This window comes from Macaca fascicularis, chromosome 9 (assembly GCF_037993035.2).
Source record: "Macaca fascicularis isolate 582-1 chromosome 9, T2T-MFA8v1.1".
Taxonomy (NCBI): Eukaryota; Metazoa; Chordata; class Mammalia; order Primates; family Cercopithecidae; genus Macaca; species Macaca fascicularis.
Genome location: NC_088383.1, coordinates 131812501 through 131837813, shown reverse-complemented (window position 1 = coordinate 131837813; position 25313 = coordinate 131812501). Strand labels below are relative to the sequence as shown.

General features: G+C 41.2%; 1 protein-coding gene across 2 annotated transcripts; it reads left to right on the top strand.

Moving 5' to 3' along the window:
* The first annotated feature begins 1351 nt into the window (after positions 1-1351).
* Positions 1352-15047, top strand: CUZD1 (CUB and zona pellucida like domains 1). Of its 2 annotated transcripts, XM_005566659.5 has the most exons (9): positions 1352-1447; positions 5885-6035; positions 7983-8197; positions 9642-9792; positions 10148-10365; positions 10851-11023; positions 12098-12489; positions 13261-13529; positions 14752-15047. In XM_005566659.5, exons 1-9 carry the CDS (start codon positions 1366-1368, stop codon positions 14922-14924), a joined length of 1824 nt encoding a protein of 607 aa, XP_005566716.3. In that variant the 5' UTR covers positions 1352-1365; the 3' UTR covers positions 14925-15047. The 2 variants fall into 2 exon arrangements, with proteins under 2 accessions (XP_005566716.3, XP_073859109.1); XM_074003008.1 differs by lacking the exon at positions 5885-6035.
* Positions 15048-25313: the final 10266 nt, after the last annotated feature.

Sequence of the window (25313 nt, the reverse complement as noted above, 5' to 3'; positions counted from 1 at the left end):
CTTCAGCACCGTCAGAACAACACAGAGGGGCTGACGGTAGCCAGAAGGTTTCACCCTAGGAGACTCAGCCTACACGGGCGTCAGACCTCCCCAGAGCTGCACGAAGGTTCTTCAGAAAGTAGCCAGTCCTGGCATTGTCCACTCAATATGTTCCACCTGACCTTAGAGTGAAACCCAGACTCATTTGCCCTATGGGTCCTTCCCCATCTGACCTTCACCTGCTCCTCTCCATCCTCCCCTCCCAGCTCATTCCTCCCATTCATGTCCAGCCAGGCTGTTCTTTCTTCCGTGCTGTTATAGGTGTGCCCACCTGGTCCCTGCCTCAGGGCCTGTGCACTTGCCCTCTCTTTTGCCTAAGATGCAAGCCCCAAGCTCAGATCACCCATGAATGCCTCCCTCTTATCTTTCTGCCTTTGTTCCGATTTCATCTCTCAAGATGCCCTCCTTCTCACTGTCAGGTTTCCTCCCCACCCCAAGGCAACCACCATCTATGCAGTCAGCCTGTTTATTGTATCCATAGCTCCTCTCACCATTTGAATTCTTCATTTATTTTTGTTGTCTAACTCTCCACTTAGAATACAAGTTTCATGAGGGCAGGACTGCGTCTCTCACATTCAATTCTATATTGCTTAGGCCCTAGATCAATAAGTAATATTTACTGATTGAATGAAAAGAGGGCAGCCCCCACCCACCACCACTTGCTCCTCCCAGTCTCACTGTAGACACTAGGATTTCTTTCTCTCGGCTGCAAAACACCATGCCTGAGAGACTAATTCACCTGCTTCAGCCTCTCCAGACATAACTGGTTAGAAATCCCCGTAGGGGAATCTGGATCTGTCCTCTTTTTCTCTTCATCCCTACCCTCTTCCCCTCCCCCACAGGGTTAGCCAACTGGCAGGGCATCTGAATGTCCCAGCTGGACCCAGATTTTGCCCAGGTGCTGCACCACCTGCCTTGCCCCACTGGCCTTTGTTCTGCTACAGGCTCTCTTCTCAAAGCAGAGCCCTGAAGACTTCAATGATGTCAATGAGGCCACCTGTTTGTGATGTGCAGGCACAGAAGAAAGGCACAGCTCCCCATCAGTTTCATGGAGAATAACTCAGTGCCTGCTGGGAACCAGCTGCTGGAGATCCCCACAAAGAGCTTCCACTGGGTGTCAACCCTTCCGGGAAGGATTTGAGGAGAGGGAACCCTCACTGTGGGGACTGCTGATAAGAAACCAGTCACACAGCTGCTCTATTCTCACACAAATCTACCCCATTGCATGGCTGGAACTGACGTTTCCCTGGAGGTGTCCAGAAAGCTGATGTAACACAGAGGCTATAAAAGCTGCCAGTCTTTAAGGCTGCTCAGTCCCTTGCCAAAATGGAGCTTGTAAAAAGGCTCATGCCACTGATCCTCTTAATTCTCTCCTGTTTGGCGGAGCTGACAATGGCAGAGGCTGAAGGTAAGAAAATTGAACCAGATTTATTCACCAAAACAGAGAAATTCTTCTCTTAAGAGGCTTCTTTCAAAATTTTTCGAAGTGGCCCCAGTTCAGAGAAAAATGTACTCTAATGCTCCTGGGGGGGATTTTAAATTAGTTCTAATTTTATTTGGCTCATCTGACAATGACCATAAACATATCAAAAGCGTATAGAATTTTACTGGGTAATTTTACTGCTAAGAGTTTATGTTTTGGAAATAAGCATAAAAGTGTCCAAAGATATCTGTATAAATATGTGCACTTAGATAATTGTAAACTACAACACGAATTTTCATTATCTGTTATGGTAAATCCATACAAGGGAACACTGGTTTTTGCAACTTAAAAAAAAATGATGGCTGGGGGTGGTGGCTCATGCCTGTAATCCCAGCACTTTGGGAGGCTGAGGAGGGTGGATCACGAGGTCAGGAGTTCGAGACCAGCCTGGCCAACATGGTGAAACCCTGTCTCTACTAAATTACAAAAATTAACCAGGTGTGGTGGTGCACACCTGTAGACCCAGCTACTCGGGAGGCTGAGGCAGGAGAATCGCTTGAACCCGGGAGATGGAGGTTGCAGTGAGCTGCGATCATGCCACTGCACTCCAGCCTGGGTGACAGAGCAAGACTCTGTCTCAAAAAAAAAAAAAAAAAAAAAAAAAAAAAGACTCTGATCTATAATGTGTCCATAGATCACATTAAGAGAAAAAGAAAGATCTGAAGTTTGTATCATATGATGGTTCTTATGTTTGAAATATATACATTCAAGCGTTTTACACATCTAGAAATAGAAGAGGAAAGGAAAAGGTGTGGAAGAATTTACACCAAGGTTTTAGTGATGATTGTTTCTGGGTGGATGGGGTTATGAGAGTATATGGGAGAATAAATAAAAATAAACCTTTGTTCCTATGTAGGTGGGGTTTTTGACCATTAGTCAAAATCTTGGTGGGATTTTGAATTAGTAATAATTTTATGTGTGCCTATCTGACAATGTACATAAAAATATAAGAATTTACCAAATAATTTTTAAAAATTTTATAGAAAAGAATTTTCACTATGTTGCACAGGCTGGTCTTGAACTCCTGAGCTCAAGCGATCCACCCGCTTTGGCCTCCCAAAGTGCTGGGATTACAGGTGTGAGCCACCACGCCCAGCCCCTTACTGGATAATTTCACTGCTAACAGTTTATCTTTAGGATCCAGTTATTTTTCCTCTTCTCCTTTTCTCTTTCTTCTCTTCTTTCTCCTTTTCAATAACAGCTTTATTAAGATATGATTCACATACCATAAAATCCACCATTTTAAAGTATACAATTTAGTGTTTTTTAGTATATACACAGAATTGTGCAACAATCACCACTATCTAATTCCAGAACATATTCTTCACCCCCAAAAGAAACGGTCTCAGGCTCAGCACGATGGCTCAAACCTACAATCCCAGCACTTTGGGGGGCTGACATGGGAGCATTGCTTGACGCTGAGAGTTTGAGACCACCCTGAACAACATAGTGAGACCTCGACTCTACAAAATTAAAAAAAAAATTTTAGCCGGGCATGGTGGTACATGACTGTAGTCCCAGCTACTCTGGTGGCTGCGGTGGGAGGATCACTTGAGCCCGGTAGTTTGAGTCTGCAGTGAGCTATGATTGTGCCATCGCAATCCAGTATAGGTAACAGAGTAAGACTCTGTCTGTCTGTCTGTCTCTCTCTCTCTCTATATATATATAGTGTCTCTATATATAGTCTATAGTCTCTCTATATATAGTCTATATATATAGTCTCTATATATAGACCAATGTTTAATATATCTATAACTATATATTTTATATAGAGACTAATATATATAGACTAATGTTGCGATGAATATTAGTGTACAAGTTTTTGTGTGGACATATATATATATGTGTGTGTGTGTATATATATATATGTATATATATGTATAAAGAAACTCTGTATTCACTACCAGTCACTCTCCATTTCTCCTGATGTCTCCAGCACAAGTAAACCACTACTCTACTTTCTGTCTCTATAAATTTACTTATTCTGGATATTTCACATAAATGAAATCATGTAATATATGGTCTTGCACTTAGCATAATATTTTCAAGGTTCATATATATTGTAGCATGTATCAGTACAATCAGCCCTGAGTACCTGTGGGTTCAGCATTCATGGATTCAACCAACCATGAATTGAAAACATTTGAAAAAAAATAGTTGGTTAGGGAACACGTACATACTTTTTTCCTTGTCGTTATTTCCTAAACAATATAGTATAACAACTATTTACACATCATTTACATTGTGTTATAAATAACCTAGAGATATTTTGAAGTGTACAGGATGTATATAGGTCACATGCAAACACTAAGTCATTTTACATAAGGGATTCCAACATCCATGGATTTTGGTGTCCACAGGGGGTCCTGGAACCAATCATTCGTGGACACCAAGGGACAACTGTACCTCATTTCTTTTTATTGCTGAGTAATATTCCAATGTATGGATAGACCACATTTTATTTATTTATTCATCAATTGATGAATATTTGACTTATCAGGACTAACGTTGCAATGAATATAGTATACAAGTTTTTGTGTGGACATTTGTTTTTATTTCTTTTGGGGATATGCCTAGTGGTAGAATTGCTGGGTTATGATAACTGTATGTTTAATCTTTTGGGGAACTAACTGCCAGACAGTTTTCCATAGCAGCTGTACCACTTTACAATCCCATGAGCAGTGTATAAGCATTCCAGTTTCTCCATGTCCTTGTCAATGCTTGCTGTTTTCTGTGTTTGACTCTAGCCATCCTAATGCATATGAAGTGATATCTCACGGTTTTGATTTGTATTTCCCTGATGACTAATGAGGCTGAGTATATCTTCATGTGCATATTGGCCATTTATAGATCTTCTTTGGAAAAATGTCTATTCTGGTTCTTTGTCCTTTTTAAATTGGATTATTTGCCTTTTAATTATTTTATTGTAAGAATTATTTATACATTCTAACAATCAAGTGTCTTTTAAAAACCATCCTTTTTCCCCCCCAGGTTGATCTATGAATTCAGTGCAATTTCAATAAAGATCCCAGTAAGAATATTAAAGACATGCTGACTCTAAAATTTACATGAAAAAGCAAAGGAACTGGAATAGCCAAAACAATTTTGCAAAAGAACAGTAAAGTTGGAACATTCATGTTACCTAATTTTAAGACTTCTGATAAACTACAGTAATCAAGAAGGTGTGGTTTGCCAAAAGGATAGACACAGAAAATTGAAACAGAATAGAGAGTTCAGAAATAGATCCACACAAATATGGTCCATTGATTTTTGACAAAAGTGCAAAGGCAATTTAACGGAGAAAGGAGAGTCTTTTCGTCAAATGGTCTTGGTACAATTGGACACCCATATGCAAAAAATAAACTCAACCTAAGCCTCATTTCTTATCCATAAATTAGCTTAAAATGGATCATAGTTCTAAATGTAAAATGTAAAACTATATTATTTTAAAAAAGAAAACAGGAGAAATCTTTGTAACCTGGGGTTAAGCAAAGAGTTCTTAGACAAGACACCAAAAGCACAACCCATAAAAGAAATTATTACTAAATTGGACTTTATAAAAAATGTAAAACTTTTATTTTGGGAAAGACACTGTTAAGAGGATGAAAAGACAAGATACAGATTGGGAGAAAATATTTTCAAATTGCAGATGCAACAAAGGACTTGTATTCAGCATATATAAAAACTCAAAACCCAATAATAAAAACAAAAAGCTAAGTTAGAAAAAGGGCAGAAGACTTAGAGATACTCACTAAAAAGGATATATAGAAGGAAAATAAGAACATGAAATGATGTTCAATGTCATTAGCTGTTAGGGAAATGCAAGTTAAAAAACCATGATGGGATGCTGCTACATATCTGTTAGAATGGCTAAACAAAGCAATACAAAAACCTGACAGTAGTGTGTGTTGATTAGCATGTGGTGCAACTGGAACTCTCATACATCGTTGGTTGGATTATGAAATAGAACAGCCACTCTGGCAAATGGTTTGGCAGTTTCTTATGAAGTTAAATATACACTTAACATATGACCCAGTGATATCACTCCTAGGTATTTATGCTAGAGAAATAAAGACACATGTTCATATGGAAACCTATTAAAAATACAAACCATCCTTCTTCAGGTCCTAATATAGTCTCTTTTATGGACTATATGTAGAGAAGTTATAAATACTTCTCCTCAAACGGTTCAAGACGGAGAAATCAACTGCTTTTGACTTACTTTGGAGTAAGCTAAGTGCCATCCACAATTAGCTGCCTGCTTCTATGTATATTACATGTGAGAGGTAGATTCCTAATCTCTCAGGGAGGGGAAAGGGTCTGTTGTTGACTTTCCTCAGTGCCATCTGTGGTCTCTAACAGGCAATTCAAGCTGCAGTGTCACTCTAGGGGGTGCCAATATGGCAGAGACCCACAAAGCCATGATCCTGCAACTCAATCCCAGTGAGAACTGCACCTGGACAATAGAAAGACCAGAAAACAAAAGCATCAGACTTATCTTTTCCTATATCCAGTAAGTAGAAGCTTTAGTTTCCTAATAAGGGATATCAAGCTCTGACCACATTGGGTTAGGTAGGGGTCTCTCTGTAGAAAGAATTCAGCTGCTGCTAGAGCTGGTAGTGACACTGACAACCATCCTGATGATGATGGTGATGGGGATGATGGCTGGTAGTCACTGATAATGGCTGTGTGCCTGGCACTGGCTCACAGAGGTCCTTCAAGGTCAGCACTATAATAGTACTACGAACACAGCAAGGTTGAGAACTTGTCTGAGGTCACACAAATAGTGAATAGCATGACCACGGTTAGAACCTAGCTGGTCTAGTTCCAGTTTCTTGGCCTTAAAACACTAAACTTTGGTTCCAAATTTTGCTATGCATTTGAATATGTGGGGGAGCTTTCACACACCCAGACTCCCAGGCTGTACACTACATAATTAGATTATAATCTCTGGAGGTAGACTCCAGGCATCAATATTTTTTATTTTATAGTTTTTATTTTGAAATAAGTATACATTTATAAGTGCTTTTTATAAGTGCCCAGGTGACCCCAGTGTGAGGCCAAGCTAAGAACGCGACTCTGCCCTGCAGAGACACTCAGTGTTTCCTGAGATCTGTCTCTAGTTAATCCTCTCAACAACCCTCTGGCCAGACGCAGTCTAATCCCCATTCTATAGATGAGAAAACCCAGAGAAGTCACTTACCAGGTCCAAGACTAAAAAATAATAAAAATGGGATAGAAACTGAATCCAAGCAGCCCGGCTCCAGAGCCCCCACTCTTACGCCTGTCCTAGTGGTTCTTATACTTGATCATACATCAGAAGCATGTGGAAGACTTGTTAAAACACAACTGCTGGGCCCCATAGCTGGAGTCTCTATTATCTTATTCAGCTGGAGTGTGTGGGACCTGAGAATCTGCATAGCTGACAAATGCCCAGGTGATGTTGATGCTGCAGGTCCAAGTACCACACTTTTGAGAACCATAGTAGCCCTGTACCACTGAAGCTGGAATTTAACTTATCCTTCAAAAAGCAAAAGAGCCCTCAAATTTACTGGAATGGTTGCTGAGAAACATATATGCTATTCTTGCTGTGTAAGGAGAGAGGGGAAGAGAAAGTGTGGGTAGAGCAAGGGAGGCGAGAAATTAACATTTAACATCTATTGCACACCTGTGTGCCAGGCCTGTGGCAGGTGCTTCATATTCAGAATATTATAAACCTCACACAATAATGAGAAGTAGGCTGTGATATCCCCATTTTACAGATGAGAAAACTGAAGCCAAGAAAGGTTAAATCACTGATTTAATTTTATACAGCAGGTAAGTGACTAAAGTAGAAAGAGAACCCAGATTTCTCTACTGTTGTATTACTTCCTGTAAGTTTGGACATATGTCCTCTGAGGATATTTGGGGAGACCCTGTCAGAATGGGCAGCAAACTAAAACCCTGGGCCGTCCTGTCCAATGCAGGGCATGGGACTGCCCTTCAGAATGAGGAAGTGGTGGTGATATAAGGGAAGGAAGGAGCAACTAGGGAGGTGCTAAGGTTTGGGAAAGGTGGCTGTGGAAGAAGAGTTGCTTCACCTTTCAATAGCCTTGGATATCAAGCGTCAATGGGAAACAATTCTAAACAAGAAGGTTCATTAAAGAGTTACATGGACATGGGGAATAGGAGAGATAGAAATAGGTAGAAGGAAAGGAATTCTGATTCCAGGCCCATCCTCATCATTTACTTGATACGAGACATAGGCAAAGCAGTTCACCTCCCTGTGCCCATTAAAATTGACAGTTTGTGATTTGATGTTGAGGATGGTGGGGTTGGTGATTGGTCTTGGAGACGTTTAAATGAAAACAGATGTGCCACTACTTTGTAAATTTACATGCCTAGGTGAGCAATGGACTCTGCTCTGCAAACCCCCTTTGCTTGTGACACTTCTCCAGCCACGGTTGTGTTTTGTCCACAGGCTTGATCCAGATGGAAGCTGTGAAAGTGAAAACATTAAAGTCTTTGACGGAACCTCCAGTAATGGGCCTCTGCTAGGGCAAGTCTGCAGTAAAAACGACTATGTTCCTGTATTTGAATCATCAGCCAGTACATTGACGTTTCAAATAGTTACTGACTCGGCAAGAATTCAACGAACTGTCTTTGTCTTCTACTACTTCTTCTCTCCTAACACCTGTAAGTCATCATTTACACAGCCTTCACTCACATCTCCTGCAAGCACAGGTTACACACTCTCCTGTCTGGGTTCTTATAATCTTCAGTCTGAGTATATTCTCTCAGAGTCTTTTCTATTTGAGAGAGCAGTAGTTCTCTAACTCATCTGTGCATAAGAATCATTTGGAGAGCTTGTTAAATCGTAGATCCCAGCCCTATCACAGATATTGTGATTCATTGGTTCTGGGTGGAGCACATGATCTTGCCTTTCTAACCAGTTCCCAGATGAGGCAGAGACAAGGGGCTGATCAGATGGCTACATGTTGAGGGGTACTGTGTTAGAGCCCCAAAGCAGAGACTCCACATTCAGCCTGTTTAATAGTAACCCTAGTATCTTCTGCAATGCTTCTTCAGGGACCGCACCTCCCTATGCTCTGATTCCTTAGATCTTGGTTGGGGTTATTGAACCTTCATGTTTAACAAGTCCCTCGGATGATTCTGACAACGAAGATTGGAGAGTGCATGCTGGAAATCTCTGGTCTCACTACTGAAATTTAAGATCGTCAGGTGGTTGGAGGCTACATTTACAGGGCTCTGCATTCACGGCACCTACATTCCACTGTGATCCAAAGCAGAATGCCAAGAACATCTGCAAGTGGGTTCATGAGGAGAGCTCCACTGTGGATTTCGTTCCAAGGCCCAGAGCTGACCATGTCACTCTCCTCCTGAAACCACTGACTTCTTGGTACCATCCAATCTCCAGAGTGCAGCAGTCAAGGTTTTCCCAAGCTGGACCCAGGCCACCTTTTCAAGCCTTGCCTCTAGCTGCTGCCTGGCATGCACCCTATGCTTCAGCCAATCTAAACCATTTCCATCTCCAAAAAGAGCTCTCTGCATTGTTTCTCCCCATTTCATCTGTCCAGCTGCTTCCTTATATACTTACTGGGGAAAGGAGAGACCAAGGGCTGCTTCATGAAGGCTGTTTCTGAGCTGAGCTTTGAACAATAGCATGGTGAGGTAGGTGGAGGGGGAGTCAGGGAAGAGCACTCACCTCTACTGGAGCTGACAGCTGAGGAGTCATGGGAAGAAAGGGAGGATAGAACAGAGGCTGATGAGACTGGAAAGCTGAGCTGGTGAGAGTGAGGAAGAGCCTTCAAGGGAGGGTGTGACTTTATTTTCTATGGTGCAGTTCAGGTAATGGGAGTCTCTCCAGATGCAACACATCTTACAGCACAACTTTAATATGATTCATTTGGCAATAGTATAAAGATTCCCTCTCTGCTCTGCACCAGTGGGCAGAAATTTCAATGATAAAAAAGGATGAAAACCTCAATATGTGACCCATGGGAAAGACGGAGATGGAATCATACTCAGGAGAGACGTGTTAAGCTCGATGCACGACACAGAAATTAAAAGCAGTCACTATTTTGATGTTCATTCTTGACCACCTTCACATCCATTTCAGCTATTCCAAACTGTGGCGGTTACCTGGATACCTTGGAAGGATCCTTCACCAGCCCCAATTACCCAAATCCGCATCCTGAGCTGGCTTATTGTGTATGGCACATACAAGTGGAGAAAGGTTACAAGATAAAACTAAACTTCAAAGAGATTTTGTAAGTACTGCTGCCCAATTCTGTTGGAACAAATGCAGTAAACCCACCTGGCAACTGGGGGATTTGGGGAAGAGAAATTATCATATGTAATTCCCATATATGGGCCCTTTTCAAAGAACTGATGAAGAAAGGAAAACAGTGATGCTATTCCACTGAACTAAGTTGACTATTTTTCTGAAGATTCTGAGGTCCTTGTCAGGGACTATCAAAACCCCAGGTTTGTCCTCGTAAACCTGAGATACCATTGAAGGAAAAAAAAAATCCATAATCACTTAAGAGTAGGATTGTTGGGATGTTAGAAAATAGAATTGAATTGGTTTGAAACTCTTTTTCACCAGAGGCCCTCATTCTCTAGCCTAGAAATAGACAAACAGTGCAAATTTGACTTTCTTGCCATCTATGATGGCCCCTCCACCAACTCTGGCCTGATTGGACAAGTCTGTGGCCGTGTGAATCCCACCTTCGAATCGTCATCAAACTCTCTGACTGTCGTGTTGTCTACAGATTATGCCAATTCTTACCGGGGCTTTTCTGCTTCCTACACCTCAATTTATGCAGAAAACATCAACACTAGTAAGTCATGTTTTATGTTCTTAGCTATTTTGAGCCCTCTGAAGATTGCATACATAGAAAGTGTTAATTGTTAGCCTACCTGTGGCTATTCCTATTTGCAAGCATGTCATATATACTTGGGAACATATTCATAATCTTAAGCTTGACAATCATTTCTGTGCATTGCTTAATGCAAGAGGAAATTAATGATTTTATTAACCTGAAAAAAATTTATGCAGATGATATGGACTGTTTCCCTTATTTCTTTCTGCAAAGACACAATTAAAAACATCAGGTTTGCAGATTCTAGCTCTAAACAAGGTCACAATGAACACAGTAAAATGTGAATCAACTGCTTGGCTATCTCAAACTTATGGTTACTATTTAGGGCAAAATGTTTTTGACTTCTTATATATTTACTTGTACACATAGCTCTTCAAGATCCAACATTCCTAGCTGGCATAAACATGACCATTCTTTTTTTTTTTTTTTTTTTTCCCTGACAGCATCTTTAACTTGCTCTTCTGACAGGATGAGAGTTATTATAAGCAAATCTTACCTAGAGGCTTTTAACTCTAATGGGAATACCTTACAACTAAAAGACCCAACTTGCAGACCAAAATTATCAAATGTTGTGGAATTTTCTATCCCTCTTAATGGATGTGGTACAATCAGAAAGGTAAAGTGAAATACTGATAGCTGGATTTTGTCAAATGCTGAGTGCATGTTGAGCAATGCAGTCAGGGTAATGCTTGCTAGCTGCTGTAACAAACAGCCCCCAAATTTTAGTGGCTTAACCACATGAGAAGCATGTGAAGACATATTAGTGCACATACGCATTCATACATAGCTGCTAAATTGCTGGATTCATTTTCAGGACAAGTGGGGTTATCTTTCCCAGAAGGTAAAGAACTCTGAAAACTCACTAAAGAGTTTGAACATCTATATGCAGTTGGCTTAATAACCTACCAGTAACACTTATGCACAAAATGTTTACACCTTGTATTTAGTGAAGATCTAGCTGAATTTTTAGGATCTTCTTCTTTTCCTTTTAAAGACAGAAAATAAAATGTTAAAAAAAATGAAACCTGAAGGATATTACTGGAAGTTTGTGATTTGTTCTACATTTTTCTAGAAGTCCCATTCAAGATTTCAAACATTTTCAACCTTTGGTCTCTTTAGGATACATACCATAAACTTTTCCCTCAGACATTAAATAATAACCTAATTGAAAAGAATGGTGGCTAATCCAGAGGAATTGATAAAGACAGAAGTAAATCATCGTATCTTGCTAAAAATGAACACATAGGCTTTATTACACTGTGAACCCCCAGGGAAGGCAGCTAAGGGCCTTCCTCTTGCAGACCCTTGGTCTACATATATTTTGGAAACTGCCCCGTTAGCCACACTAACTTAAAGCTCCTTAAGGAAAGCAATATATAGTAAGGTTTAATGTCTTCTCAAGACTGGAAATTTGCATTCAAAATGGATTTTACTGTAACTGAAAAAAATTCTGTCTGATTCTATCTTCAGGTCTCTGTAATACAAGCTGTATTTCTCATCTCATTCTTTCTTTCTTTCCTAGAATATTTCTTCAATGAAATACATTTAAAGTTTATAGTATTCTGACATGAAAGCTGTTACCTCGTGATTTAAGAAAATTATATCTGTACCTGCAAATGTTATCCACATCTATGCTCTAAAATATTACTGGATTTAAAATATAAAAATTGAATTCTATCTTGTTCTGCAGGTAGAAGATCAGTCAATTACTTACACCAATATAATCACCTTTTCTGCATCCTCACCTTCTGAAGTGATCACCCGTCAGAAACAACTCCAGATTATTGTGAAGTGTGAAATGGAACATAATTCTACAGTGGGGTTGATATACATAACAGAAGATGATGTAATACAAAATCAAAATGCACTGGGCAAATATAACACAAGCATGGCTCTTTTTGAATCCGATTCATTTGAAAAGACTATACTCGAGTCACCATATTATGTGGATTTGAACCAAACTCTTTTTGTTCAAGTTAGTCTGCACACCTCAGATCCAAATTTGGTGGTGTTTCTGGATACCTGTAGAGCCTCTCCCACCTCTGACCTTGCGTCTCCAACCTATGACCTAATCAAGAGTGGGTATGTATTAATGTAACTGATGTATGTATGGTATTTCTTCCTGTGGAATAATAATTTCAATAAAGTAATTTTTTGTGTTGTGTATATATACATTTTTCCTAGTACTACATGAAATTTCATTAAATTTATTCTAATCATTTTATAAAATACAATTACTATGTACCGATTATGAATAATTTAAATTTAAACATTTATGCAGATACAGCTTATATCCTCTAGAATTTTAAGTGAATTTACAAAATATTTGCTGGTAGAAACAAATTTATTTTTGTTATAAAAGCTCTATTTTTGTTTTTGTTTTTTGCACATTTTGGTTTTTGTGAAGCAAAACCTAGAAGATTATTTCATGTGTATTATCTTTAAAATACAACACCATCAGTAAAACACATGTAGCATCCTTAAGAAAAAATGTAGAAAGTTCTTATTTGAAAGGAACAATTTCCTTTTTTCCTTACAATTTGTTGGATTTTAACTATGTCATTTGTACTGATACATTAATGATAAGCATGTAAGGAAAGAAGTCTGACTTCCAATACATAAGTATTGGTTTTCTGATTAAGTTATATGGACCAGGAATTTTAGAGCTAGAAAGAACCTTGCTATCTTACCCAGGAATCAGATCTATAGTCTTAACACACTGTAGTGTAAACTAGAGACACCGTCTTTCACGAGAGATTTTTGGATTCACAACTTAATTCAGAGAAAATTTTTGGAATGGAAAAGACTGAATTTGTCTGTATCTTCTAAACATGCTCATAAATTCTGTTCCAGATGTAGTCGAGATGAGACTTGTAAGGTGTATCCCTTATTTGGACACTATGGGAGATTCCAGTTTAATGCTTTTAAATTCTTGAGAAGTTTGAGCTCCGTGTATCTGCAATGTAAAGTTTTGATATGTGATAGCAGTGACCACCAGTCTCGCTGCAGTCAAGGTTGTGTCTCCAGAAGCAAACGAGACATTTCTTCATATAAATGGAAAACAGATTCCATCATAGGACCCATTCGTCTGAAAAGGGATCGAAGTGCAAGTGGTAATTCAGGTAAGACAAAAAGCTATTTCATGATCAAAAAGCACATCATGGCTTATAAAATGCTGCTTAAATCCAGTAACTCTTAAGCATGTACAGTTTAGAGATTTATAATAGGAGCTTTAACAAATAAGTTGAATTTTAAGTATACAGGATTAGTATTTATTTCCATCAGTTGATAATATGCATACTATGTACAGTGTAAGCATATGATACACTGATAGTTTGCCATTCATTTGGATTTTGAGTTTAAGTATAATGTCCTCATCTCTAAAAACAAGTTTCCTTTAGTTTCCTGACTCCTTATTATAGATGCCATAGCAGATAATTGAATTGAAAGCAATGTATTTTAACTCCTAAATGGGTAAAATAAAATGAACCAGCATTCCACATAATAGCCTATTTGAAAAAAAGTTGTTTTTTTTTTTTTTTAAAAAAAACAAAGAATCTATTATATTAACATAGGCCAGCCCTGCTTCTTTTGAAAGGCTTGAAACCTGAGATCTGCCCAGATACATGAAAGGAATGATGGTAAATACTCAAGGAAGGTTCATAATTAAATGGCTTAAGATAAGCCTTAATGAAAGAAAAACGGTAAGAAGTTATTTTAGTTGAAAATGGCATTAAAGGACCTTATGATCTCTGTATTTATTCATTATTATTAGCACGATAAAGAAGTATTTGTAACAAAATATTTCTATGGCAAAAACAGAAAAACAAACAGAAGTTAAATTCAGTAATTTTATAAACTCATTCACTAAGTGGCTTACATAGTGTATCTATAGACACTGGTCTGAAATTAGTTGAAAATTTATAAATGGAAGTCATTATGGAAATACCATCAATATGAGAAAAGTATCTTTTTCCTATTTCAAGGGAACAAACAAATTTTTTTTTCTGTTGACAAAATGTATTTTGGCAACAGTGAGCAACAGTGACCATTAGTAAGTGAAGCTGCATTTCCATTAGACTGTTATGCTTGAGTTTTACACATTTTTCACGTGATATCAAGAAACCAAACTAAGTCAACTATTTGAAACGAGTTTAAAATTAAATATAAATATAAATGAATTCAAATATTTGATAATGGTTCCTCTATATTGTGGTGGCATTGTGTGTTATACATTAACTCATATATGAGTCATAGGATATGTACAGGTATTATAAAAGCTACCAACATTTTATAATGTTAACACTTCTTAAAAAGTGATTTTCATCTTGTTTCCCATTTTAGGATTTCAGCATGAAACACATGCAGAAGAAACTCCAAACCAGCCTTTCAACAGTCTGCATCTGTTTTCATTCATGGTTCTAGTTCTGAATGTAGTGATTGTAGCCACAATCACAGTGAGACATTTTGTAAATCAACGGGCATACTACAAATACCAGAAGCTGCAGAACTATTAACCAACAGGTCCAACCCTAAGTGAGACACGTTCCTCCAGGATGCCAAAGGAAATGCTACCTCGTGGCTACATATATTATGAATAAATTAGGAAGGGCCTGGAAGTGACACACAGGCCTGCATGTCACTGTGTCAGCGTGTTTCATTACAGGACGATGGAAATAAATACCACGCCAGTTGGCTCTCATTTTAGGAACTAAAGATACAAAAATATTACATGAGGCTGGGCATGTGGCTCACGCCTATAATCTCAGCACTTTGGGAGGCCAAGGTGGGTGGATCACCTGAGGTCCGGAGTTCGAGACCAGCCTGATGAACATGGTGAAACCCCGTCTCTACTAAAAATACAAAAATTAGCCCCGGGTGCAGTGGCACGTGCCTGTCATCCCAGCCACTCAGGAGGCTGAGGCAGGAGAGTCACTTGAACCTGGGAGGCGGAGGTTGCAGTGAGCCAAGATCACGCCATTGCACTCCAGCCTGGGCAACAAGAGCGAAACTCTGTCTCAAAAAAAAAAAAAAAAAAAAAAAAAATTTTACACGAATTAACACCTCCTTTTATAAATACAAAGCATTTTAAACCAAATATTAGGTGAAAAGGGTTATTTTTACTTAAGAAAAGTAGCCTTCAAAGATAGATGTGTTTATTTTTTAGATGCAAATATGCTACTCTTTGAAACATCAAAAGTTACAATTTCGGAAACTAAACCGTGAGGAGAACCGCAGTCTCCTTGATCCACATGCCTTCCTGCTTTCATGCAGAGCCTCACCATTTCTCACTGTAAGCATTTCAGGAAAGGGCTCTGGATAGACAAATGTGAGCATAAAATGAGAAACTTCATACCGTTTCTGGGTTAATGAGATGAAAACATTTTTCTTCCCCTTCATCATCAAGCGCCAAAGCCAAAGGTTCATTGTCCTCAACTAGTAGCCAGTTTGGGTTTACACTTTCCCATTTACTGTGGCTGAACAAATACAATTGAAGACCCCAGTGTGCACTGATTTTACACATGAAAACATAGAATCTAATCACCCTAGATGATCAACACAACTCTCTCTCATCATCTAACAACACACATAGTTTCAGGTTCTAATATGCATCCGAACAGGTAACCACATTCTCAAATGCCCAAAGGCATTCTCCTTCCTTCTAAACATGCATTGCATCTACAGGATGCTGAAGAGAATACATGGTGGATGTGACAGAATCTCTGCCCTCACAGAACATGCCTTTGGGACACTGATTGATTTTCTAGCTCCAAATCACAACAGATCTCCCCCATTTTCTTTTCAATATCTCCATGTCAATCTCCTAAATATTAATATCTCAGGCAGCCACACAGTGACTCTTTTTTATGTTCATCCAGGTAGCCTAAGTTGAATGACTGCAAAGTTATTTTTTAACCTAACGTGAAAACCCCTAAAAATTTAATTAGAATGGGCAAATCAGGTTAAATGCTTGTAAAACAGTCGGGTCTGGTCACAGCCCTTCAGTCATCTCTCTATCAGGAAATGACTGGACATTCTCTGCTGGCCAACATGGTAGGGATTCAGATGCATAGCGCGCACAAAAGTGTAATGCTGAGAAAATGATCAAATATTGCGACTCACTAGATGGTGTAAAATCATATTACCAAGAATCATAAGATCATTTGTAGTGGAGCTATTGAGGTATATCTCCAATATCAGTGCATATGCATTATCAATATGTGTGCTACTATTTAAGTTTTCTTTCTTTAGAAAGGACTCCAGAGAAGTGAAGTGATAAATGTTCCTAGGTCTGGGGTGGGTGGCCTGGGTTCTAGTTCTCCCCACTTACCTGGTGGGTTACATGAGCTAGGTCACCTTTTAATCCTCACCTGTGGTGAGAATTAAAAAAGAGAATGTGTTTGCAGTTAGGAGCCATCCATGTTCCACTTACCACCAGCGAGAAGTTCTTACTGCCAGCTCCAAAATCCTGTTCCAGAATCTGCTTCTAATATGCCTGGGCCACACCTGGTATAGGTTGGGTTCTGGGGAAACAGACTCTGACACAGAGGCTAGTATACAGGAGACTTCCTCAGGGGTGTGCTCGGGATCAGCGCCTGTGTCCCAGAAGGGAAGCAGAAGCAGGCAGGGGAGTTGGTGCACAAAGAAGTAGCTGCAGCAGCGGGGGCCCAGCCATTCCCCCAGGGTGTCCTGGGGCCGCTCTGTCCTTCCGAGAGGCCCCACTGAGGCACAGTGCTCAGCCCTTTCTATGCTTCTGTGGATCAGTCATTGACTGAGGGCTGCCTGAGGGTGGAGGGGCTGCGAACTTGGATTAGACAACAGCCTTGAGCTAAGGGAAATTCCTGGCGAGCGGTGGCACCAAGAGCCGCCAGCCGCCAACACTCCCAGCAGCCTGGAGAATGAGTGACTTTCTCTGATGGGACATCTGGGTGTCACCTTAGAGCAGTCATTCTACTCACCTCCTAAAAGGGATGGATTTTCAGAATATTTTCCAAAGTAACTCTATATTGTATTCAAAAGACTCGCTTAACATAGTGTTTCGGAGAAGCTAAAAACGAAGAGATGGGCAATGGAATACCAGGCACAGGCAAACTAGAGGGGCGGGGCGGGGTGGAATCCAGGCTGCCTCTGCTTTCCCGAGGCAGGTGGGGTCTCCTCATTACTGCTGGGCTGGGGTGAAAGTCCTGGCTCTCCATTGGGCCTCTTCTAACCAGGATAGAATAAAAGGGTGTCTTATCCCTTCCAAGTAGGGGTAAAAATGGAAGTCTAGGCTCACCACCTGGTCTGCACCTGACATGAGGGCTGCAGGTGAGGGTCTCATTACCACCTAGAGGTGATGAGCATCCCAGTCCCCGCTTTGCCTTCTCTGACATCACTCTGGATGAGGGAGGGGAAGAGAAGGAGTGCTGGGGGAAGGCAGAAGTCTAGGCTTTCCACTCAACGTTTGCTGGCTGGGATGAAGGTGGGACCACAGTGTTTCCCAGGGCAGTTAGCTAGAGTAGGACAGTTTTCATCCAAGTGTTTTCTGTCTTGCTAGGTTGCTCCTTTGCTGGTCCTTTGGCTAGAGAGAGCAGGCTTTTCTTGGTTCTTTTTGGTCTGTACCCTTGGTGTTTCCTGATTGCAGGCTTTTTCCTGTGAAGTGCATTTTGATCCATGGCTTTCCAACTTCAGCCTTTCTGAGAATCACCTGGAATGCTTTTGGAGAAGGTTGCTTCCTGGATCCCATCCTTTGAACCACACACCAAGAGGAACTGATCTGGAAGTTCGTTTGGACCCCTGTTTATTAAAATGTTAGTTCTTTCATTGTCAACACTTTTCATATTAGGGATTTATTAAAAATCATAAAACGCTAGGTTTTGGTAGATGTTAGCTTCTACTTCCTCAACATGCTATGGGCTATGAATAAATACAGTTAATGGGGAGATGACTTTGAAAGTAGAAACTCTAGCAGCCTACAATTACTTGGAAAAGCTCCTTTATTCATTTGAAGCACTTGCATGAAATACACATCAAATACTAAAATCATTGTTTCATTTGACTAAAGTTGGAGCTACTCAGGGACAAATAATTAACTCTGATTTAAAGATGTCATTTTCACCGAATTGTCCAGTAATCACATTTCATCAATTTCTGTGTATAAGCAGGGAACTTCATTAAAATAAATACCAGTATATTTTACCAAGACAGTTGTTGATGAAGGGAAAATTTGTAAAGAAACAGATGTTCGGCTCACAGGCTACACCCTTTCTTGGGTCATTTGTCAGATTTTTAACCTTGAGGACCTCAGGGTTATCTCCCAGGCTCTACCAAAAGCTGCCCTCCTCCATCGGGGACTTGATAATACTGTCATCCCATCCTGTGCATGCCATTTATTGACTAAGAGGGGAACTAGTCCTTGGAGATGGGGACCCATCTTTTAAATATTGCTACTGAATATTTCTTGACAAGCAAAAATAAAAATCTGACTATGTTCAAGTCTGTTTCTTTAAAGACACCTTCAAGGATAGTGAGTCTAGCACAGGTCTCTTTCTATTAAGGTAGAAAGTTAGATGAGAGATGAGAGTGGATGCTGCTCTCCTTCTCTGGGAGGATGCTGGAATAAGCTAATCTTCCCTTGTTTGCTTTTCAGGTTTTATGTGTACTTTTCAAGTTTCCCAAATGCTTGGAGGATTTGGGAAACAGACTGAGAACATGGCCACATGAACTCCTGGTAGTGAAGGAGGAGGCGGGATTCAACTCTAGAGGTGGAGCTCGGGCACTGGACCAAATTGGAGACTAACTAAAACAGGGCTGGGGTGGAAGCAGCTTTCAATCAGACATGCCCACCAGGGTGCCATGTCAATTTACTGTTGCCACGGCAGCACCTGGGAGTTACTGCCCCTTTCCATGTCAATGACCCACTGACTCAACAGTTACTACCCCTTGTCTAGAAATTTATGCACAAACCAACACTTAATATGCATGCAATTAAAAGTGAGTATTAATATTAATATGACTGCAAAACTGCCCTGAGCTGCTACTCGTCGCTTACAGGGTAGCCCTGCTCTGCAGGAGCAGTCATGGAGCTGTCACACTGCTGGACCTGTAACATTGCCTCTTTGATAAAGCTGTTTTCTTCTACCTCTAGCTTGCTCTTGAGTTCTTCCATGGGCAAAACCAAGAACGCTCGCAGGCTAAGCTCCACTTTGGGGCTCACCTGCCCTGCATCAGCAGCTCAGACAGCAGATACGTGGTTCCTGTGATTGCATTTCAGTCTTTCATTTGCAAGCTATAACCCAAACCCAACAAAGCCTAGGTCCAATTTATTCCCATTGAAACAAAATGGTAAAAGCTTGTTGTGATGAGTAAATGACATGCTTGATTCGAGCAGCCAGTTAGAATTTTAAAAAATGAGTAGAGTTTAAAAAAATGAGTGAAGTTTAAAAAAATGAGTGACAGACAGTTTATTTTTCATAAGACTCTTGGCAAGAGCTGAAAATAAATACTCGTACCATCAGAGGATAAAAACAGAGATCCACTTAATAGCATCTGATAATTAAACAGTCAACTTAAAAAGACAATCTTTAAATGAACAATGCAGTATAGAGAGAAAACCCTGCTCTTTGTAACATTTTGTACACTTTAAGACAAGAATTAGAAAATGTAGCATTTGTGGTGGCACAGAGAGTAATTGCCTTAGAAGTTTAGTAATCAGAGAAGATTTATTTAGTAACAAACCTCAGAGAAACAGTCCCCTCTGGCTGTTTCTTTGACCTGTCTCTATGCGGATAGCTTCTGATTGGTCAAACATACTGAAGAGAAATAGACGTTGCTTTCTACAGATTCACATGGAAATTGCAGAAATCACTCAAGAGTCTTCCTCTGAGCAGTGACTTTGTGGATCTCCAGTGGCCCCACCATTTGGAAATGCTCAGTCTGCTCTTCCTTGGTCTCCATGGGGCCTGCACCTCTCCTACTCTGTCCTGCACAGCCCCGGGAGCAGAGAGAGGCATAGTCCCCCACTTTGCACACTGCAACCTTACACTGCAGATATACCACATCATAGCTGTCAAGAAAGCTGAAGGCATTGAACTTGAACCGAGCCATGTTCTTCTGGCGGGGATGGAGGTTGACGTAGGTATTGTCTTTGATGCACCTGATGGGGAGAAAAACCCCAGGACAAAAAGATTAACTTAAAGCATGATATGAGTTCACTGCAACCCAGATAATCAGGCATGGACCCAGATCTCTGAATTGCAAATAGAGTTCTTCCCACTACCCACTCTTTCTTTCATAAAGAAACTTTTTAACACTACTATGAGTGGAAAAACCACTATTCCTGGACATAAATAGAAAGGAACTAGAAAATAAACACAATAAAACCAAAAAAAGTAATTAAATTCTAGGTAGAACTCTTGCCTTCAAAAGGCCTATTGTATTTTGTCCAAAGAGAGATGAAAAGTGTTGGTGGTTTTATTTGAAGACAAACTTAGATTTTTTAAAAAAGTACATTAGTAAACCCTAGGGAAACCACCAAAAAAAAAAAAAAAAAGAAAGAAAGAAAAGAAGTGATGCATTAAGAGGAGATAAAATGAGTCATATAAAATGCTCAGTTAAAACTGGAGAAGGCAGCAAAAGGAGTGTGAGGAGAGAAACAAGGAACAAATGCAACTAATAGAAAATAGTTACCGAGATGGTAGATTTTAATTCAATGACATCAAGAATCACTTTAAACATAAATGGTCTAAATATACCAATTTAGAGGCAGAGTAGATTAAAAAACAAGTCCCAACTATTTATTATCTATAAGAAACCCACTTTAAATATAAAGACTCTGATAAGTTAAAAGTAAAGGGATGAAGAAAGATACCATGCAAATACTAATCAAAAGAAAGGTGGAGTAGCTATATTAATTTCAGAAAAAAATAAACTTCAGAGCCAGGGTAACTATCAGGAAGCAAGAGGGGTATTACATGAAAAAAAAGTGATCAGTTCTCCAAGAAGACACAATGATTTTTTTTTTTTTTTTTTTTTTTTTGAGACAGAGTCTCACTTTATCGCCCAGGCTGGAGTGCAGTGGTGTGATATCAGCTCACTGCAAGCTCCGCCTCCCAGGTTCATGCCATTCTCCTGCCTCAGCCTCCCAAGTAACTGGGACTACAGGCGCCCGCCACCACACCCGGATGATTTTTTTGTATTTTTAGTAGAGACGGAGTTTCACTATGTTAGCCAAGATGGTCTCGATCTCCTGACTTCATGATCCACCCACCTCGGCCTCCCAAAGTGCTGGGATTACAGGCGTGAGCCACCGTGCCTGGCCACAACAATTTTTCTTGTGTAAGCATGTAACACAGTTTTAGATAGAACTGCAAAGAAAATCAACAAATCCACTATCATAGCTGGATACTTCAAACCCCTCCAACAGTAGTTGATAGATCCAGCAGGAAGAAAACCAGTGAGGATACAGATGATCTAAACAGTACTCTCCATCCACTAGATCAAATTGGCATTTATAGAGCCCCCCATCCAGCAACAGCAGAACACAAATTCTTCTCAAGCCCACATGGAATATTCATCAGGACAGACCACATTCTGGGCCATAAAAGACACCTTAACAAATTTAAAAGAACAGAAATCACACAAAATACATTATCAGATCACCGTGGAATTAAACTAAAAATTAATGAGAGAACAATTCCTGGAAAATTCCCAAATGTTTGGAAATTAAACAACACACTTCTAAGTAACTCATGGGTCAAATAAATCTCAAAAGAGAAATTAAAAAATATTTTGAACTAAGTGATAATGAATATACAAGTTACCAAAAATTTGTGGAATGCAGCTAAAGCAGTGCTTAGAGGGAAATTTATAAAATACATATATTAGAAAAGAAGAAATATCTAAAATCTATAGTCTAAGCTTTGAAAACTTAGAGGAAGAAGAACAAATTAAGCCTGAAGAAAGCAGAAGGAAAAAAAGCGTCAGTTATTAAATTCTGGCACCAAACTGAGCCTCTTGCCTGACATCTTTATAAGGGGGGTTGAAAGGGAAGAACTTTCTCGCTCTGTGGCTCAATGCAGTTTAGCGCCACCTCCCTGCACCTCTCACACCATGGCTCACACTCCCTGTGGAAGGTGCTGTGTCCTGTCCCTCCCCTGGCTTTTGGAAACAGGTACCACAGTGCTTCAGGGTGGACTTTAGGGTGCTGTGGTCTTCACCACTCTAAAGCTACCATTGAATAGTAAGTGATAGATTTTTGTTGTTTTCAAACTTGTTGCCAACTGCCCATCTATAAGCACTTTGCCTCTGTTAGGGGACAAGAGAGCTATACAGGCAAACAATTGGCCGAAGTTCTAACTTGGCAAATCTTTTGGTTAACCAAAGGAGCCAGAATAAGTCTCACAAGTATAACTAAGATCTTAGCTTGGGATAACCTATTAGTTCATTAGTGTAGGTCAATGCCTCGAGGGCCTACACCATGAATGGGGAGTCCAGTGAAGTCATACGGCTGGAAGGGACTGGAAGGGAAGGAGGCATGGACATGAAAGGGTGAGGTGAGGTAGCAGAGCCCAGGGTAGCGAGGGCTCCCCGCCAGGACTGTGGGGAGTAAAGGGAAGATGTCTGTAACTGCCTGCCTATAACTATTTGTCCCCGGTTGTGATCAGAGGATGGTGAGGGTCCCCACTGTGCCTCTGAGACAGAGTGAGGACTCTGATGTAGGAATACCAGTTGAGAAGCCACAGGTTCCCTAAAGGCATGCCAGGTGAATATAACAGTCCACCCAGAGGGCCTTCCATCTTCCTTACCCCTGCCGGATCAAATCATACTTGATGGTTATAAAATCTTGGGGATCTGGAGAAGCCACACAGGTATCCACGAAGAGCATCAGGTTGGGATTGGGGCTGTGGAGGGTGGCTTGGAGGAAGACCTCTTTCCTCTGGCTGTCGTAGTAGGGCACCATGCCTCCCACAGGCTGGGACTTGGGGGACTGGAGGAAGGATATGGACATGGTGTAGCCAGCACCCTCCGTCGGAGCGTCATCCCCATGAATGATTTCAACTGTGGATGGACCGTCCACCCTACAGGTGAACTTCAGCTTGGGCACCTTGTGCCGCACGATGACTTGGCCAGGGTGGCCCCGTGTCCGGCCTCTGATGGAGTTGGAGTAGCTGAGGGAGCCGAGGTGCTCCTGTGAGGATGAGAGAAGAGCTGTGAGCAGCACTCTTGACTCCCTGACAAACACCTGCCTCCATGAGCTGAGACCTCTCTTTCCCACCTTACTTGGTGCCAGCTTGCTGACCTGCAGGAGGGAGGACCTCCTGGGGCCAGACCTCTGTGGTGCTTAACACCACAAAAGGGTGACATGACATGTGGGGTGCATGCAGGGAGCCCCCAGTGGGCAAGTCTGGACTGTCCCTTCCATCCTATGAGGACCAAGCTGTTGTACTAGCTGTGAGCTGGGGTGGCAGGTCCAGCTGCTCCAAGCTCCCCTTCTCCACAAGCTCCATTCCTGCAGGCTCCTGAAGGCCAACACTGCCTTGCCCCCTGGGCTCTTGTCCTCTCTTTGGTCTCTTCCCTGCCCTCGACTCCAGACCAGTACTGGCTCCATGTGAGCTGTGAGCCTGGCCCTGCTGAACTTCACTCCCAGCCTTCAAATCCAACATGACTTGCAGGAAGTAAGGTTGTGCTGGGGCCAACAGGGAGGGGTCCCTGCCTCTCATGCCCTGTGCAGATGCCTAGAGGCTCAGCCTGCCCAGGAACATTTGCTCAAAGAAGCCTCAGCTTGTGGGACTCAGATCCTGTGATATTCTGCTTGGAACCTCCAAGAACTGCCCTGTCAGCTTAAGCCAATGTTTATCAACTTTATTCTACCATGGCCCCACTAAGGAGCCTTTGTAGACGTCTTACTCATCCTGGCCACTCTCAAACCCTGTCTATGAATTGTAATACAAGTACACTGCTTATATACCAGATGTGTATCTGTGCTTGAGCTAGAAAGATAGAAAGAAAGACATTATTATTTTTGCCTCTAAGATCCAGTATCTATCTCCCCTGCCACCCATAAAGGTGACATTACCCTCCTTGAGAATCCCTGACTTAGAATAAAAGTCAAACTCCTCACCCACACAGTCCTGCCCTCCTTCCACTCTAATCTTGGGCTTCCTGGCCTCTGGTCTCTTCCCGAAAGCCCCAAGGCTGCGGCCGCCACAGGACCTCGGCCCTGGCTGATCCCCACATCCTCTGCCTGGCTGCCCCACCCCAGCGCAGGCTCAGCTTCCCAGCCACCAGCCTACTCAACATGGCTTCCCTTCCACCCCCAAATGACTCTTCTACCCCTCCCTTGTTTTCCTGTCTTCTTAACCTCTTTTGGTATAAAAAGGACCCTGGTTTGTGTTTGGTCCAATCCTGTCCCCGTTTTCGTGAATGTAAGGGCCATGGAGCAGGGGCTCTGTTGGTCTTATGGCTGCTGTGTCCCCAGTACCTAGAAGGTGACCCATCCACTGACTCTGAAAGCAGACATGGACCTCTGTGCAGCAGTGTTTTCCTTATCAGTGCTCCCTGATCCTGTTGACTGCTACCCCAGCACCCTGGTCAGCTCATGGGGTTTTCAGGGGAAGCTGAGCCAGCCAGGCCGAAAAGAACATTTGCAGGGTCTTCCCTGATGGCCCAGAAGCTTCCCTGGGGGTGCTCACTTCCCAGACACAGGAGGCATGGATTCTGGGGCAGAAACTTCTGAGGTTAAAAAGTAGAATTCTCAAAGCAAAAAGGATAAGAATGACTATGATCTGTACAATGAAATAGACAAAATGTGAATGAATTGAACCTCTAACAATGTCAAGGGTTTCCTGGCCTCATGTTTGTTTCTAATCAGGGGATGTAAAAGAATAGAGAAGCAGTATGGGGATCTTGCTTGGGAGCAGGTTACC